Genomic DNA, 16,902 nt, shown 5'->3' with positions numbered 1-16,902 from the left:
AACTATAAGGAAAATTATTTTATATTTATTATAACTTTGGTCTTAATTGCCAAAATTAGAAAGTAGCATAATGGAATTATCACCTTCTTTTAACAAAGGAATAAGATCTCAAATTGAAATGATGCCTGAAGATTTTTCACAAAGTCTTTTCCTATTGTTCTGATGTGAGAACAATAGGAACTTGAAAAAAAAGCCAATTTTTAAAAAACGAATTCTAGTAAAGTAATGAAATTTATTTTAGTATTTGGGGCACAAATACATACAGGGTGAGCATAGTTGGTTCTCAATAAATACATGATGATTGATAAAACAATCTTTATTTTTGATTTACCTTTTCCTCTAGACTGGTTTATTTATTTAAATAATAATTGATATTGGCCTGGTCAATAGTTTCTTTTAATTATTAATATGTTGTCTTTAAACATCTAGCCTGAGCTCTGAATTAGGTACACTTAACACTTCTGCGTCACAGCAAAATGGCTATGCTTACATAGTGACAGGCATTCAGCCAGGTAACTACTAGTAATAATAGCTGACTTTTATTAAACACAGTGTGGGATTTGAGACTTACATAAATTATTTCACTTAGCCTGAGAAGTACTACTTATGTATTTCTCTCTTAAGTATGCAAGTAGTTCATATCCATTTAGAAAATGAAAAACATGCATAAATGCATTTAAAAAATCACTCATATAAAATAAAACTAAAAAAAATCACTCATTGTCTTACCACATTTTTAATGTCTTAGTTTATTATTGTATCTCACAGAATTTTTTCTAGGAATGTTAAAAATGGAATTATAGTACACATACTACTGCAGTATAATATGAAAATCTTTCCACATCAACAAATATAGATTAGCATTTTTTAAATGATTGATTGCATAGAAATCCAGCATCTGAAAAATACTATACTTTATTTAACCAATTCCTTATCATTGAACAATTGGATATTTTTTAATACAACTTGTCAGACTATTCTAAAGTAACTGTTATGATCCAAATTCACAAAGAGGAACCTGGGAGTACAAAGAAATTAATTTATTTGCCCAGAGTCAGCTATTTTTAAGAAGCAGAACCTAGATTTTAATTGACGTCTGTTTAACTCCAAATTCTGCCTATTTTTTCCTGTACTATGTCACTGCTCCCCAACATCCTAAATATATTTAGATCTGTTTTGTTGAGATATAATATGTAGATTGTTGATAGATTTATAAATATTTGTATCTTTTCATAATATATACACAACCAACGTTTGCAATTTTCTAAATGGGGTCCTCTAATTAGTATGTTTGTGGTAATTTGTTCTACAGTTATATTTGGATTATAAGAATATGTTACTAGAAACAAATATTAAATACCTGAAATGGCATTATGATCCCTATGCGTGTCTCTCAGTAAGCCAAAATATGCAAAACCAAGTGCACACTTACCTTTTCCCAGAAATATTTTATAGAAAATGATTGAATTATGAATTAATATTAATAATAAAGTATGTCTTATTGATCACTTTCTGCCTGCCAAGTTTTAGCCTGAACACTTTCCATGAATTATTTCATGTAATCCTCATAATAATCCTGTGACATGGATACTATTCTTTCTTTTTTTAAATTTTTTTTTGATGTGGACCATTTTTAAATTCTTTATTGAACTTGTTACAATATTGCTTCTGTTTTATGTTTTGGTTTTTTGGTCACGAGGCATGTGGGATCTTAGCTCCCCGACCAGGGATTGAACCCGCACCCCCTGCACTGGAAGGTGAAGTCTTAACCCCTGGACTGCCAGGGAATTCCCTGGATACTATTCTTATTCCTATTAACAGATGAGGAAATTGGACCTTCAGGAGACTGAGTATTTTGACCAAGATGATAAATGGCAGACCTAGGCTGACTTCAGTCATGTTCTTGGAATCAAAGAGTAATAATATACTTCCATTAAACTGCATTTATTTAATGCATTTTGAACAACTTAGCATTTAATACAGAGTTTTTTGTTCTTTGGGGTTTTCTTGTAGCTTATTAGCAGACATAAGAAATTTTGCTAAAAATTGGGAACAATGGGTTGTTTCATCCTTGGAAAATTTGCCAGAAGCTCTAACTGACAAGAAAATACCTATTGTGCGAAGATTTGTATCATCTCTGAAACGACAAACATCTTTCTTACATCTTGCACAGGTATGTTGGTAAGCCGAGGGTATTTGAGTCACCAAATAAAAAATCTGATAGCAAAGATTGGGGAACTTTCAGACATTGGAGACTAAGTAGACAGCAATTAAATGCAACATGAGATCCTAGAGTGAATGCTGGAACAGAAAAAGGACATTAGTGGGAAAACTGATGAAATTCGGTAGTTTAGTTAGTTTAGTTACTAATATTGTACCAGCGTTACTACTATTGTACCTGATTTTGATAATATACAATGGTTATGTAAGATGATGACATTAGGAGAAGCTGGATAGAGAGTATGTGAAAATACTCTGCACTACTTTTGCAACCTTTTTGTAAATTTTAAACTATTTCAAAACAAAGTAAAAAAAAGAAAAAAAACCTTTTGAATGAAATGTAAAATGTAAAACTCTTATTTGCCAGATGAATTCAATTAATAAATGAATCCAATTAATAAAATTAATAGGTTATGGGGAATGAGCCCGTGGTAGAGAACTACCTCTAATTTAGTTCTCTTAAATAGGGAGAAAAAAGTAATTCTTAAATTAGAGTTACATGTTTGTATATTGTTAAAATATATTTGCCCTCTCCTCAAATGATCCTTTGCTTTATGAAGGTTTCTAGCCCCCTAAATTTTGAAAGACTAGCTTGGGATAGTTCCAGATAAGAAACTTAACACGGTGAAATTCTTATTTTATGACCACGGGTAAAAAAAATTATTTTCTTGTTCCGAAAATAGTTTTCAAACCTTTAACAGAGATGATCATGAATCTCAGCTACTGCTTTTAGTTTTAAAATAAAAAGAGTTATTTATGATACTTTTCTCTCAAGGAACTATTTCTCTAGAAGCTAAAATTTTCTTTCGATGGAGGATCAGTGATATAATTTAGTGTCTTTTTTACTTTCTTTATGGAGATTGCCAGACCAGCTCTTTTTGACCAGCATGTCGTGAATTCTATGGTATCTGACATTGAAAAGGTTGACTTGAATAGTATTGGATCTCAGGCCCTTCTCACCATTTCGGGCAGCACAGACACTGAATCTGATATCTACACTGAATGTAAGTCTTCTCTTTTTGTTTAGGGCAGGGTCTCCCAACCTCAGCACTATCGATGTCTTGGGCCGGATATCTACCTCTTTGATAGGGCAGTGGGGCTGTCCTGTGTATTGAAGGATGTTTAGCAGCATCCCTGGCCACTATCCCCTACATGCCAGTAGCAGTCTCCTCCGAGTTGTGACAACCAAATATGTTTCCAGACATTCCCAAATGTCCCCTTGGACTACAAAATCATATCTGTTTGAGAAACTCTGGTTTAGAGAAATACTTTTAAGTTTAGAAATTGGTCTCTCTTTTAAAACAGTTGTACTTATTGACTGTGAAAAACCTAGAAAATATAGAAAATATTAAGAGGAAAATAAAAGTCATCTATAATCTCATTGCCTAGAAATAATCCAAATAGAAAAAACCTGGGAATAATCAAAACAGTTTTGAGAGTTTTCTTCCAGTTTTATATTACTTGCATACGCATTTCCATGCGTTTTGCACTCTTGGCATCATATGGTGTATAATGCATACCAAAATGATATCTCAATGCAATACTGTTTTTCAAAACCAAAACGCCCTGCTTAGGTTTGGACAATCTGACAGAATTTACCAAGCCAGTACGTGTGACCGGACAACCAGGTTCCATTTCCCAGGGATAACAACCCACTATTTCTCCCATCATTCCTCTCTGAAAACACCAAAAAATGCAGCCTCCTATAGGCTACAGCACACTGCTCTCTGGGGACAGTCCAACCTCAGTCCTGCTTTCTGTTTCTTAACATAAAATTATATTACCCTTTGGGATTCAGTAAACCTCAAACTCTTTAATAAAATGATAGTCCTTAACTGCCCCTTTAACTTTTACATGATAAAAGATTATTTATTTAAGTGGCTCAATTCTGCAGGGCAGAATTTAATTTTTGCTAAAGATAAAGGATATTTCAGAAAGCAGGAAATCAACAAGTCTAGCTTAGTTCAGTCATTAGGTTTCAACTAATCTGTTGCATTTAATGAAAGCATTGCATTCAAAATGAATAATCATCTCTACTGATAACAATTCTTCCCTAGTATATAGTATATAAACCTGCATTTCAATATATACCAAAACATATACACTTATGATTAAAATTTTGAAGAGTAAAGAACTAAGGATTTTTTGTTAGTTTCCAGGATATGAAAATAATTTCTTTAACACATTTAATTTAATCTACCTGTCTTGCCCTTTTATTCTATAAAATTATTAATGATTTCTACTTTTAGGTTTCCTCTTGGGTTCAAAGTAGTGTGCAATATTCTGCTTTTTTTTTTCTTTTTACATGGTAGATGACTCTATCACAGTGTTCCAAGAACTGAAAGATCTCCTTAAGAAGAATGCCACTGTGGAGGCTTTTATTGAATGGTTGGATACTGTGGTAGAGCAGAGGGTTATTAAGGTATTTTTCAATGACATATTCAGAAAATAAAATTTTGTTAATAATAAATGCTAAACTGGCTGTAATTTCTTGAATGGTGGGGGATGGTGATAGGCTGTGTGTAATAATGCTCAATTTGAAAAGCTTTTGAAACCCTAGCAATAAGGGAAGTCAAATATCAAGATTAGAAATATGGCAGATTTGAGAGCACTGGGCACAGTTGCAATTCTATTTATCGTTTTTTGACAGACTACAAGACACTATTCCTTCCCTATCAGTCAATCAGGTTTCAGCTGTGTAACATCAGTAGTGAAAGATAAACTTAGAAACTGGAAAGAGCTGGCCCTTTTCTTAAAAAGCACGTTTTCATAAAAGCTGACAGAAGATATGGTTTTAAGTATTTACATTTTTTAATTCCAGGAGCTCAGTATTTTGTGTTTTCATGTGGTTTCTTCAGCTCTTTCAGTTAACCTTCAAGTCATCCATCATGAAACAAGGCCATAAGAACAAATATATCCATCACCAGTTGGTGTTAGCCATTCCATATCAAGGAAACTAGTTATAGTGTAGGGACTTTTTTTCTGGAAGGAAAACAGATTATCATTCAGGACCAGAGAAGTCAGAGTTAATCATTCACAGAAATATATAACCCTTCCTTCACACTTCGCCTTCTGCTTTTTTTAAAGCTCTGTCAAAGGAAAATTAAGAGAGAAAATATTTTGTAAATTATTTCATTTCGTTGTCCAATTTATTAGGTAACAAAACCATATAGAATAAAGATCTATTAACCTGAAAAATGATGGCAAAGCCAGATGAAAATTAAAATCCCTAGACACATCATTTTATATGATAAAATAAATGGCATGCCCTGTCAATCTGTCCATTTGTCAGTTTTTCTACCTCTTGATCTTACGTAGGAAGCATGTAATAATGAAATGACAGATTTTATAGTTTCATTTTGTTCCTTTACTTTTAGACCAGCAAACAAAATGGAAGATCATTAAAGAAGAGGGCTCAAGACTTTCTGCTAAAGTGGAGCTTTTTTGGTGCTCGAGTAATGCATAATCTCACCTTGAACAATGCATCTAGCTTTGGTATCTTATGTGCTTTATAAAACTCTTCGTAGGTGAATTACATCATTCATTCCTCAGTCACATTTCCTATCAATTTTTAAGCATGTGGCACTGTCATTTGTCAAATTGGACTCTTGAGCCAGTAGAGAATGTTCGGTTTTAGCCTGGGTTTTGTAGTCAGACCACTTGCAGAGTTAAATCCTAACACTGCTTCTCTTTGGCTTGGCTTAACCCAAGTTAGGCTGCTCATTGTAGAAATGGGAGAATATTTCTTTCATTGGGTTATATAGGCACTTGAGTGACGTGATATGTATAAAAATACATTGCCAGAACCTGGTAAACACAATAAATAGCAGCTATAACCATTACACTCCATCAGTGCCTAGATAAATTTTCTTTGTTAAACAAGCAAATAAACAATAATTAATACATTATTTTCCAAAGCCACTATTCATTGAAATATGGCAAATGTTTGCATCTTTTCCAGGAACCTGCCCTCATAGTTGTATTCCAAGAATCAAAGACCAGCTTAGCAGACATGCTGTCATATGTTTTTGAACCATCTATCCTGATCTATACAACTTATGAAAAAATTGAGTCAAGTTAGCTTTGTCAAAAATTGAATACCTTCTTTTTCCTAAAATTTCTGAGATTCTTAGTTTGTAGTTATAATGCTATCTCCTGGACAGTACCTCCACATTTAGTAGTTGCATTTTGAGAAATCCTCGCATTATAAAATAGGTTACAATTAACTAAATTGGTTCATTTAATTTTTAACAGAATTAGATAAAATCAGTGAACTTGTATTGAGGGATGAACAAAATATATTGTCTATTATTTGAAATATGTTGCTTATATTTAAGGTTTCTTGAATTATACAATATTTAAACCTGATCTTATTATGAAAAAAGACTTTTGTTGGAAAATCTGTTGAATAGTTCAAAGAAGTTTAAGGTTTTCCAGGACATCTTCTACATGAAAATTACTTTTCTCCTTTTTTTTTCAAATGAAAGAGCATTTTGTTTCAGGCTAGAAAGACATCTTCTTACTTGATACTTTTCTCAGACCATGTTGGCTATTGTCTAATTATTTAGTACAAAGTAAACAGAAATAGAGCAGAGTAGAGCTCATTCTCCCCAGGTTAAAGCTTATCACACTCCAATGTGTGCCCTCTTAAAGCATAAAGCATGTCTCACTTTCATCCGAATTTTCCTTTGATGTAATTAGTGGCCAAAGAGCTGGCAGGACAGTACACACAGTGAGCTGGGCAGGCGGTACACAAAAAGATTAGAGACCCAAGTTAAGCATGTTGGTCTTAGCAGGTCATTTAAAGTCCAACAAGTATTTGTTTATTTCAGTTGCTCCTTGTAAAGTGTTGCGAGATGGTCACAAAGATAACTTGACTTCTTTCTTTCTCTTTCCTTCTCTTTCTCTCCCTCATTTCATCTCACAATGCCCTCTCCCCATTCCCTATCCATAAACAAGGTTCTTTCCATTTGATCCGAATGCTTCTTGATGAATACATTCTGCTGGCCATGGAGACCCAGTTTAATAATGACAAAGAGCAGGAGTTACAGAATTTACTGGACAAGTATATGAAGAATTCAGGTGATTTAAAATGTGTATCTTGTTTTGCATATTTCTTTGTTGAAACCTAAGTTCAAGAATTTGTAAGCACACATGTTAAATGGATTTATAACAGTCTCAGATTTTACCCCCAAAATGTCACTACTAACACAGGATACTAACACTAAGAGAGCCCCATTTTTTCTTTCCTCCATTGGTATGCAGAGTAGTCAAGGTACTTTACTGGAAACTCTGAAGAATACAAATCAATATTCTTAACTTCTGAGAACTCAGATAAAATTGGAGAAGTGACGATAATACAAAAATAACTAGAATTTAAGACAGCACATGTGGTATACCACCTTATAAATGGTGTAGAGATGAGTTCTATAGGAATTTAAATAAGGAGAGACACAATATATTTGGGATGTGATGACTTGCATTTTGAAGGCTGTTCACTACAGAGTGGATTATTTAGTGCCCTGAAGAACACACCTACATCCACAAATATACAGTTAACAAAAACCAGCACCACTGCCAACACCAAAGATCTGCCAGTCTTATTTCCATTAAACACTTCTCAGGAATTTCCAGATTTATGACACAACCCTAGAACATTTTCAGTTTTTTTTTTTAACTTGGGCTTATCCACTAGGAATGTGGCAATGATATTAGCTTTCCTATTTAAAAAAATCTTTCCAGATGCAAGTAAAGCTGCCTTCACTGCTTCTCCGAGTTCATGCTTTCTGGCCAACCGTAATAAAGGGAGCACTGTTCCCAGCGATACCGTGAAGAATGAAAGCCATGTGGAAACAACCTATCTTCCTCTATCATCCAGTCAACCTGGAGGCTTAACCTCTGCTCTGCACCCATTCCCTGCTGGGAATACAGACAACATGCCGCTCACTGGTAGGCTGTGAAACAACCAAGAAAACCACATAGGCTTCAATATGTCTCACAGGAAACTATTCCTTTGTTTTCTTAAAGCTGGTAAACTCCAGGCATTTCAAGAATAAAAAGGCTTATCTTCACTGACTTATAACAAAGCTTTATAATATTTTTGTGATTTTCAACATTTGTCATTCACATTTTTATCAATGCCATTTTTAAGATAGGTATCACATTTTAACATACTCTCTTAGTTATATCAGAGGTCCCAATAATTGGTTATTTTCATTTAGTGGAAGAAAAAAGTAGATTAGGTGTTCACAAAATCATTAAAATACTTTGAAAGTCAAAAAATATGAGCTTCTTATTTATTTTTGGATTTTGAGGAGACTTTATTTCTCCTCCATTAAAAAGTAGATTCAGCTATTTTAGGATAACCATTACAATAATTTTCCTCTTTGGTTTAGGGTCCCGTTTCTGTCAAGCTGAATGTTTATGGCTTAAACTAGCTACTAGATAATACTCTGTCTGCTTATTGCCTTATGTCTTCTTTGAAATCCTTCTATATACTTTACTTCATTGGACACACAAAATTTTAAACCTGGAATGGGTAGTTTAGGGGTGTAATTCCACCAACAGAAAATTGGAGACCCAGGGATTTGGTGGCTTTCATAACTCATTGCTCATCAGTGGGGTTTGTATGAAGTTTTGAATGGGCCACTTTGAAGCCATGGTCATTTTGACATTATTGCCCTTTTCTTTTACCCTAAACTTGAAACCATTTAGCCTTCAGCTTGTTTTTTAATTACAGAGAAATGTGAACAGCAGACCCCTTGCCCTTCCCAAGCTTGATCTCTAATCATCTTTATACCCACGGAAGGATGAAACCATCCCAAGCTTTCCTCCATAGTCACTAACTACAAAAGTTGCCACTGTTGTGAAATACACTGTTATGATGCTGTTTTTTAAACCTAGAGTTTTATAGGTCCCTAGTTCCATTATTTTTGGAGGTTAGAAATGAACTAAGTTGGAAAAAAGGTATAGTAATAAATCATGCATAATTTTAAAAGATGTGAAGCCATCTATTTTTAACTTGCCACTAGTGAATGCTCTGGTAACTTTTTTCCAGGTCAAATGGAGCTTTCCCAGAGCTCTGGTCATCTGATGACACCACCCATTTCTCCAGCCATGGCGAGCCGAGGAAGCGTCATTAATCAGGGGCCAATGGCAGGGAGACCACCGAGTGTGGGCCCAGTACTGTCAGCCCCGTCACACTGCTCAGCATACTCAGAGCCTGTTTATCCTACTCTCCCTCAAGCCAACCATGACTTTTATGGGACCAACTCTAACTATCAGACTATGTTTAGGGCACAGCCTCACACCCCATCAGGACTCTATCCTCATCGGCCCGAGCACAGTCGATGCATGGTCTGGAGTGAACAGCAGCTTTCTAGAGACTTCTTCAGTGGCAGCTGTGCTGGGTCCCCATATAATTCTCGGCCATCTTCCGGCTATGGACCATCCCCACATGGCCAAGATTCACACAGTATGCAGTTTTTAAATACAGGAAGCTTCAATTTCCTGAGCAACGCAGGAGCTGCCAGCTGCCAAGGAGCAACATTGCCTCCTAATTCACCTAATGGTATTGAAATTTTTAAAGAATTTTTCCTGGCTTTTGAGTTGGCAGTAAGGCAAAATCAGACATTGAGTTCTACCTCTGGTGAACAGCATGTCATCCCATGTAGAGCTTTCTCAAAATCATGGAATCTTAGATATTTGGAGCCAATTTCTGCCACATACAAACATATCCCTAATTCTTGTGACTTTATTAAAGTTGCCCTTCTAAATATCCTGCATGATGCAAAAATATTATGTCAAACCATATGTTTGAGACCAACCTTAATAGCCCAAAAGAAGAATGTTCTGTCCTTTGAAAATTTAGTGAATAATGTTTCTTCCGGAGAACTAGCAGCAGATCTTAAAGATTAGGACCCAAACAGTGCCTCCTGTTGAAGTACCTTGAGGTTACTGAGTTGGAAAAATCTGTGGACTTAGTCAGCCACCAAAGTAAGCTTTGTGTAGAGGCTGCTCTGATGCTCCTCTCCTCAGTGTAGGCCAGTCCTTCTCCCAGAAACATGAATCTATAAATAAAATTGGTATTTGACAAGTAATCTTTGTGAGAGACTGATAGTGTCTTTTTTTTTCTTCATAAGCATTGTAAGATCTTGTTAATTTAAATAAGGGAAATATGAGAGAGGTGTTGTCTTACATCTCAAAATTGATAATACAATAATGCCTATGTATTTTTTAAAACAAAAAACAACATAATGAACCATATCCATACATAAGCACAAATCCAACCATATTGTAAATGTAGATGTAAATGTAATATTTACAGTATGATATCTCTAGGGCTCTATCCTATTACCTTGTTCTTTTTTATTATCTTCCTGGAACATTACTTGTAATAAGTTAACTCTACATTCTCAACATTTTCTGTTGTAGGGTACTATGGAAGCAATATAAATTACCCAGAGTCTCACAGACTTGGATCGATGGTGAATCAACATGTTTCTGTCATCAGCAGTGTTCGCTCCCTGCCTCCCTATGGTGACATCCATGACCCGCTCAACATTTTAGATGATGGTAGTAGAAAGCAGACCAGCTCGTTTTATGCAGACACACCACCTGCAGTTGCATGTCGAACTCCTGTAGTAGGTAAATTATATTAACATTTCTTGAAAACGTTCTTTAAAAGTTGTTAACCTCAGCTATGCAGTGTTAACTGGGCACTCACGTTCCCACAGTTGGTTTATCACTTTGGATCTGAAGTTATGTTTCTGAATCTGTTAGTAAAAGCCTTGCCATTTTTCTATATACATGTCACCATGCAACCTGCTAGATCTGGTATTCTTTCCAAAACAAATCTCTGGAATCTATTATGTATGCAAAAAATTCATGTAACCTGTCAAATGCAGTCCAAAAATCTGTTAAGTTTTACAAGGGCAGTAATGATATCTTTTTCTCACTTTCTCTTGTTCACTGTTGGAAGCAGGGCCAGTGCCAAGAGCTGTCTTTGGACCCCATAATCTCCATCAGTATCCTAAAACCACTCCAAGTTTTAAAAAATGGTGACTTGTGATGACGGTTACTATAACTTTCTCAGTTGTGATTAGATACCTCTGTAGAAAATGTTGCTTTCTTATTCTATAACATACATTTTAAGTAAAAATGAACAAAACTGTATGTTTGCCATGAAGTCCCCTAGCTTCTTATTCCAGCCAGGTTCCTGTCCCTAAGAAAATACAGCAACTTGTACTAGATGCATCACCGACACCCAGCAAAAAGTCTGCCACATAGTAGGAACTCATTACATCACTGAGTTGAAAAAAGGGGCAGAAACAAGTGCATAGATTTCGTTTCTAAACCTGCTAATAAGGTATCAGAGGGCAAGTATTATATCCACATAAGTATCAAGGTGGAGTGTTAATGTTTATATGAGATGATTGAAATCTTCCAATGGAACTGATTTCAGATTAGCAAAGTAGAGGGCATTGACACCCAAACAGAGCATAAGGGAAAATGAAATAAATTGCATCTCTCCTCACTCAGTGTGTTTTTCCAATAATTCAATAGGAAGCACTTCTTCCCTTCCTATGACCATCACAGACGCTCCCTGAGCAGAGTCTGCTATCATCTTATGCTATCTGTAGATGGTCATTGCTTCTGGGTTACTCTAATGAAGCAGAAAATTCCACTTCAGGAAGTTTCCTCACTGTGAGACTGAAATGTACGGAGTTGCTATTGTTACTATTAGTTCTGTTTACTTGTAGTGATAGTGGATGCTTTGATGAAACATAGTTTGGGTGTAGGACAGATTCTAAGCTTCAGTTGTCAGAGCTGGCTTACAAGTAACTTGCAAAGAGGGCTTCAGGGAGAAAAGAGGGAATAGAGTAAGTGAATGAGTGGCACAAGGGGAGTTAGGACCTATAATTATATTTCCTTAATTATAAAGCCTGGTTTTTAGTGACAGAGATGATGGTACTTAGAAAAAGAAGAAAAACAGCACTGAGAAGGCAGGAACCAAAAATGCAGGAAAGGTAGTGCTAGTGAGCCAGTTAGTAAAACATTCTGAGGACCTACTATTATGTGCTGAACCTCGTTTTAGGTGTGAGGTTATGGTGGTAATCAGGTCAGAGTTCCTGCTTGTAAGAAGTTTACATTCCAGTAGGAAGAGATAAGGCAATGAAAATATAAACAAATGCATTAAAAAGATAAGTTCAGGGCTTCCCTGGTGGCGCAGTGGTTGAGAGTCCGCCTGCCGATGCAGGGGACATGGGTTCGTGCCCCAGTCCGGGAGGATCCCACATGCCGCGGAGCGGCTGGGCCCGTGAGCCATGGCCGCTGAGCCTGCGCATCCGGAGCCTGTGCTCCGCAATGGGAGAGGCCACAACAGTGAGAGGCCCGCGTACCGCAAAAAAAAAAAAAAAAGATAATTTCAGTTACTCTCAGGTCAATTAAATAGGGTAAAATGACAAATAGTAATGGAGGAGCTGCTTTAGGTAAGGTAGCTCGGAAAGGATTCCTGAGGCAGAAATATTTGAGTTGCAAGTTGAGTGATAAGAAGGAGGCAATGATGTGAAGATTTGATGATGGAGTTCCAGGCAGAAGAAAGGGCAAGTTGCATAGTTTCTGAAATGGGAACATTTTGGGAAAATTCAATGGGCAGAAAGAAGGCTCATGTGTTTTGAGTACGGTGAATGAAGAGGGGAGTAAAATAAATCAGAAGGCAGAGACCAATTCATCTAGGGTGTTATGAACCACGGCAAGGACCTAGGATTATGTTCTAAGGGTAATGGGAAGTCATTGTAGCAACTGAGAAGAGGGACAATTTAATATACACATCAGCAAGATTATCCTGGCTGCTCTCTGCAGGGTGAGGGTCATGAGACTAGTTAGGAGGCTGCTGTGTTGGTCCAGGTAAGAGAAGATGGTGGTTTGAACTACAGTTGTGGAGGTGCAGCTGGAAAAAGGACATAGACTGGGGATATATTTTGGTGATACAGTTGTCTGAATTTATGTTTGAAATTGAATTTTCTTTGTGAAATGTGTTGAAGGAAAATTTGTGGGAGAATAGCAGGGGGGGAAATGGAAGAGAAGATGAGCATTGCTCTGAGAAACCATACACACTCAAATTTAGTACAGATATATGTGCTCAATGCACAAGTCGTAAAGTGAGTGGCACAGAAAAAAGAAAATGTCAGTCAATTTTCAATTGCTGATTATATTTTCCCTTACAGCATCCAGCCTGCAAACCCCAATTCCGTCCTCCTCATCCCAGTGTATGTATGGAACTTCCAATCAATATCCAGCTCAAGAAACCCTGGATTCCCATGGAGCAAATGGTAGAGAAATGGCATCCTCTCTACCACCAATCAACACTGTGTTCATGGGAACAGCAGCTGGAGGCACTTAAACCAGCACTGTTGGGTAGGGGTTGAAACTGGAAAAGTCTCTAGCACTCACATGCTATCTACTCAGACTGCTGTCAGAGAAAGAAAATGGAATATCCAGTGGCACGGTATTGTTTTTCAGGCCACTGGTGTAAAACTATGGACAACACCATAGTGAATGGAAATATTCACAGAGTTTGCCTTGCACACAAGTTGTTTAGAATGTGGTTCCATTATTAATCATAGTTTCAAACATTATCAAATGGAACCAGTGGAGCTTTGAAGATGCAGACATTTCAACTCTGAAGATTTAATATTTCACTTCTTAATTTATTGAAAATCTGTGTGCTGTTTCACTTTTGGTTTTTAAAAAAGAGAAACATTTATTTAATGCTTTTAAAATACCTTTAATTTATTAGGATCTCAGAATCATTGTTTACTATCCCTTATTTGACAAAAAGTCAAATGTGTATGGCTACCTCCTATGGAAATGTTTACAAGATCAACACTTAATTCAATTCAGCCTCGACCAAAGTTGCTTGACTTTCAGTTTCTGTGCATTAGTGTGATGATTTCTGCTACATAGCAGTATTCCAATTCTATGTAACTGAATGGAGATTAAAAATGCTTTCCTTCTTTATTTAAAAAAGATAGGAAGAAATAAAGTATGGAAATATTTTTAAAGGCTTGGTTGTTCTCAGGGCTGGTTCTGTTTCTAAAGAATCCTGGGGATTTGCAGGCAAAGCTCCTTTGTATATCAAATTAAAGAGTAAAGTTGGTTGGTCAAAACAATAATTCTAGAACATCTGCATAACAGATCCATGCATATAAATATAAAGAAATTGTGATTTGTAGACTGTTTGAACTTCTGCAGATGTGGAAGCAGTCTTTAATCGAGAACTTTGCTTAGAAACTGAGAGTGAATGAGTGTTCAAGGGTCATCTGGATGCAAAAACAAACTCAGAAGTGAAAGATTCATTACATATGAACTAATACAATTTGATACACCATTTATCTAGCTCTGTTTCTTTTTCTTTTTCATATGTCTTAACTGAAAGGTCTGTTGTTAAGACTCATGGCCTATAAACTTCCATTAACTTTACAGGCTTCTCCTTTAGTCTATGACAGGTCTTCTATTATTTGTATTAAGGATTAGGTTATAGTGTAAGCCCCGGGTACATTATAAAAGGATCTGTAAGCCCCAAACACCCATTTTACATCATGATGTAATTTGGTAGAGACAAACTGTGGAATTGTTATTCAGCAAGCAATAAACAATTATCTGTGGACTTGTTGGAGTGTTGCTGCCATTTGCTCAGTAATATGTAGTTTATGAGCTAATTAATTAGCAGAAATATTTTGCAACAATAACAAATCATGAGTAGTAGAAAACTAAGTGTTCTATTCTTTGCTATGGTAATATCAAAAGAGTGCAAAGGAAAAGAAATTAATAAGGGCTTGGACTGAAGAAGAAAACAAAACAGCTTTAAGAAGTGATTGGGGGGCTTCCCTGGTGGCACAGTGGTTGAGAGTCCGCCTGCTGATGCGGGGGACACGGGTTCGTGCCCCAGTCTGGGAAGATCCCACATGCCGTGGAGCGGCTGGGCCCATGAGCCATGGCCGCTGAGCCTGCGCGTCTGGAGCCTGTGCTCCGCAACGGGAGAGGCCACAACACTGAGAGGCTCGTGTGCCGCAAAAAAAAAAAAAAAAGTGATTGCACATAAATCTTAAAAATTGAGAACCAAATCTCCATTTTATGGTAATTAAGTATATATTCAGCATCTGTTTCATGTCTGACACAATGGAAAATACAAAGATGAAAAAGATGAAAAAAACACAAAGATGAAAAAGTGCCAATACCTTTAATAAGTTTTGATGTAATGATGAAGGGGTGATAGGATGTAGAAGCTCAACTGAAGATTTTTGAGTAAAAAACAAGGTGAGGAAAAGATGTTTAGGGAACATCAGGCAGCAGTTGGAGGAAGGAGGTGGGCTTGTTAGGAAAGGAATTAGCCTAAGAATGGGCCACTCTGAAGGCTGTTTCTTTCATCCAGATGCTCAGCGGATAAGTGCAGAGACTTATGGGGAAGAAGAGAGAATGAGGAGGGGAGAGAGAAAGAAGCACAAGCATCATTTTAAAGAAACATGAGGATCATTTCAAAGACTACATTGAAGGATTGGCGACTGACTAGATAGAAGGGGAAAAAAAGGAATATGTCACTAGCGGCTCTAAAGTTTTCCTTAACACTATTTGCAAAGTATTTCAGTGTAAATAGCTGACCCTATATTGGTACTCCCTCCAGCCCTTTTAGGGTGAGGGAAAATGATTGGAGCAAGGAGAAGCTCAGAAGACAAGTGAGCAGTGTCTGGGTTTCATGTGCATTGTAACAAGGTGCTAAATTTTGACGACAAAAAGACTAACTTGCTCTTTTCCCCAGGTAGTGAACTTGAGTTTATTGCTATCAGATGTAGCACAGTATTTCTCAGTGCAGGCACCATTGGCTTTCAGGCAGGACAGTTCTTTGCTTTGCAGAACTATTCTGCATATTGAACAAGATTTAGTATTCCTGGCCTCAACACTAGATGCCAATGTACTCCCGACACAGCAGCCAAATGCCCCTGGAGAGGCAGTGCTATTCCAGCACGAATTGACAGTGACAGCCTCTTTAATTTTATCAAAAGGAGCTTGAGACATTTAATACCTTTCTGCCCACCAGCTACACTCATTGTTTAAGAATTGGTTCCTTCATGAATCTAAAACTTGGCTGCTTAAGGCATTTTCTGTTATTCTTTAGGTTAACTTTGATATAGTTAAGAGGATCTTGCCTAGGTTTTTATGTTTTTAAAAGTAAATAAGTCATTCTTCAAGTAACTGTTAGAAGTTGTGGAGTATCAGTTATAAAGAAGTGACCTGTTCAAGCTAATGCTTATGTGAATTGCAAAATTAAGGTTAAAATTTTTTAAATGCTAGGTTTATTATAACTCAATTCTTGGGGTACTATCTTTCAAATCTTATGATATGGTGGTTACTAAATATAAAAGACATGAAAAATGAATGTTTCAATTAATTTGGTGGATTCTTAATACAATTCAGAGACCAAGAGCCTATTTTGTAACAACTTGAAGAAAAACTAAAACCCAGCTACGTCATTAACCTAGAATCACAGATCAGAATGGATCTAGTTTATTTTCTTTTCTCCAGGTAGAATTGCACTAAGAAAAATTAGAGCTATCCTCAGTTATATGTTCCCAAGTACACTTTCAGGTCAGAAAGCATTTTTTGTTTGTTTGTTTTTTAATA

At 36.4% G+C, this 16,902-nt stretch overlaps 1 protein-coding gene across 1 annotated transcript in view; it reads left to right on the top strand.

The window, feature by feature from the left end:
• The window catches only part of RFX6 (regulatory factor X6), a 56,730-nt gene extending 43,106 nt beyond the window's left edge, over window positions 1-13,624 (top strand). The window contains 9 exon segments of the mRNA XM_060115256.1: window positions 2,014-2,173; window positions 3,080-3,224; window positions 4,533-4,642; window positions 5,598-5,715; window positions 7,180-7,302; window positions 7,963-8,169; window positions 9,278-9,790; window positions 10,654-10,866; window positions 13,449-13,624. Coding sequence (XP_059971239.1) covers window positions 2,014-2,173; window positions 3,080-3,224; window positions 4,533-4,642; window positions 5,598-5,715; window positions 7,180-7,302; window positions 7,963-8,169; window positions 9,278-9,790; window positions 10,654-10,866; window positions 13,449-13,624 — 1,765 coding nt within the window.
• The last annotated feature ends 3,278 nt before the right edge of the window (window positions 13,625-16,902 follow it).

Source organism: Mesoplodon densirostris, chromosome 12, assembly GCF_025265405.1.
Source record: "Mesoplodon densirostris isolate mMesDen1 chromosome 12, mMesDen1 primary haplotype, whole genome shotgun sequence".
NCBI lineage: Eukaryota > Metazoa > Chordata > Mammalia > Artiodactyla > Ziphiidae > Mesoplodon > Mesoplodon densirostris.
The sequence above is the reverse complement of the archived record's forward strand: the minus strand, read 5'-3'. Positions and strand labels throughout refer to the sequence as shown.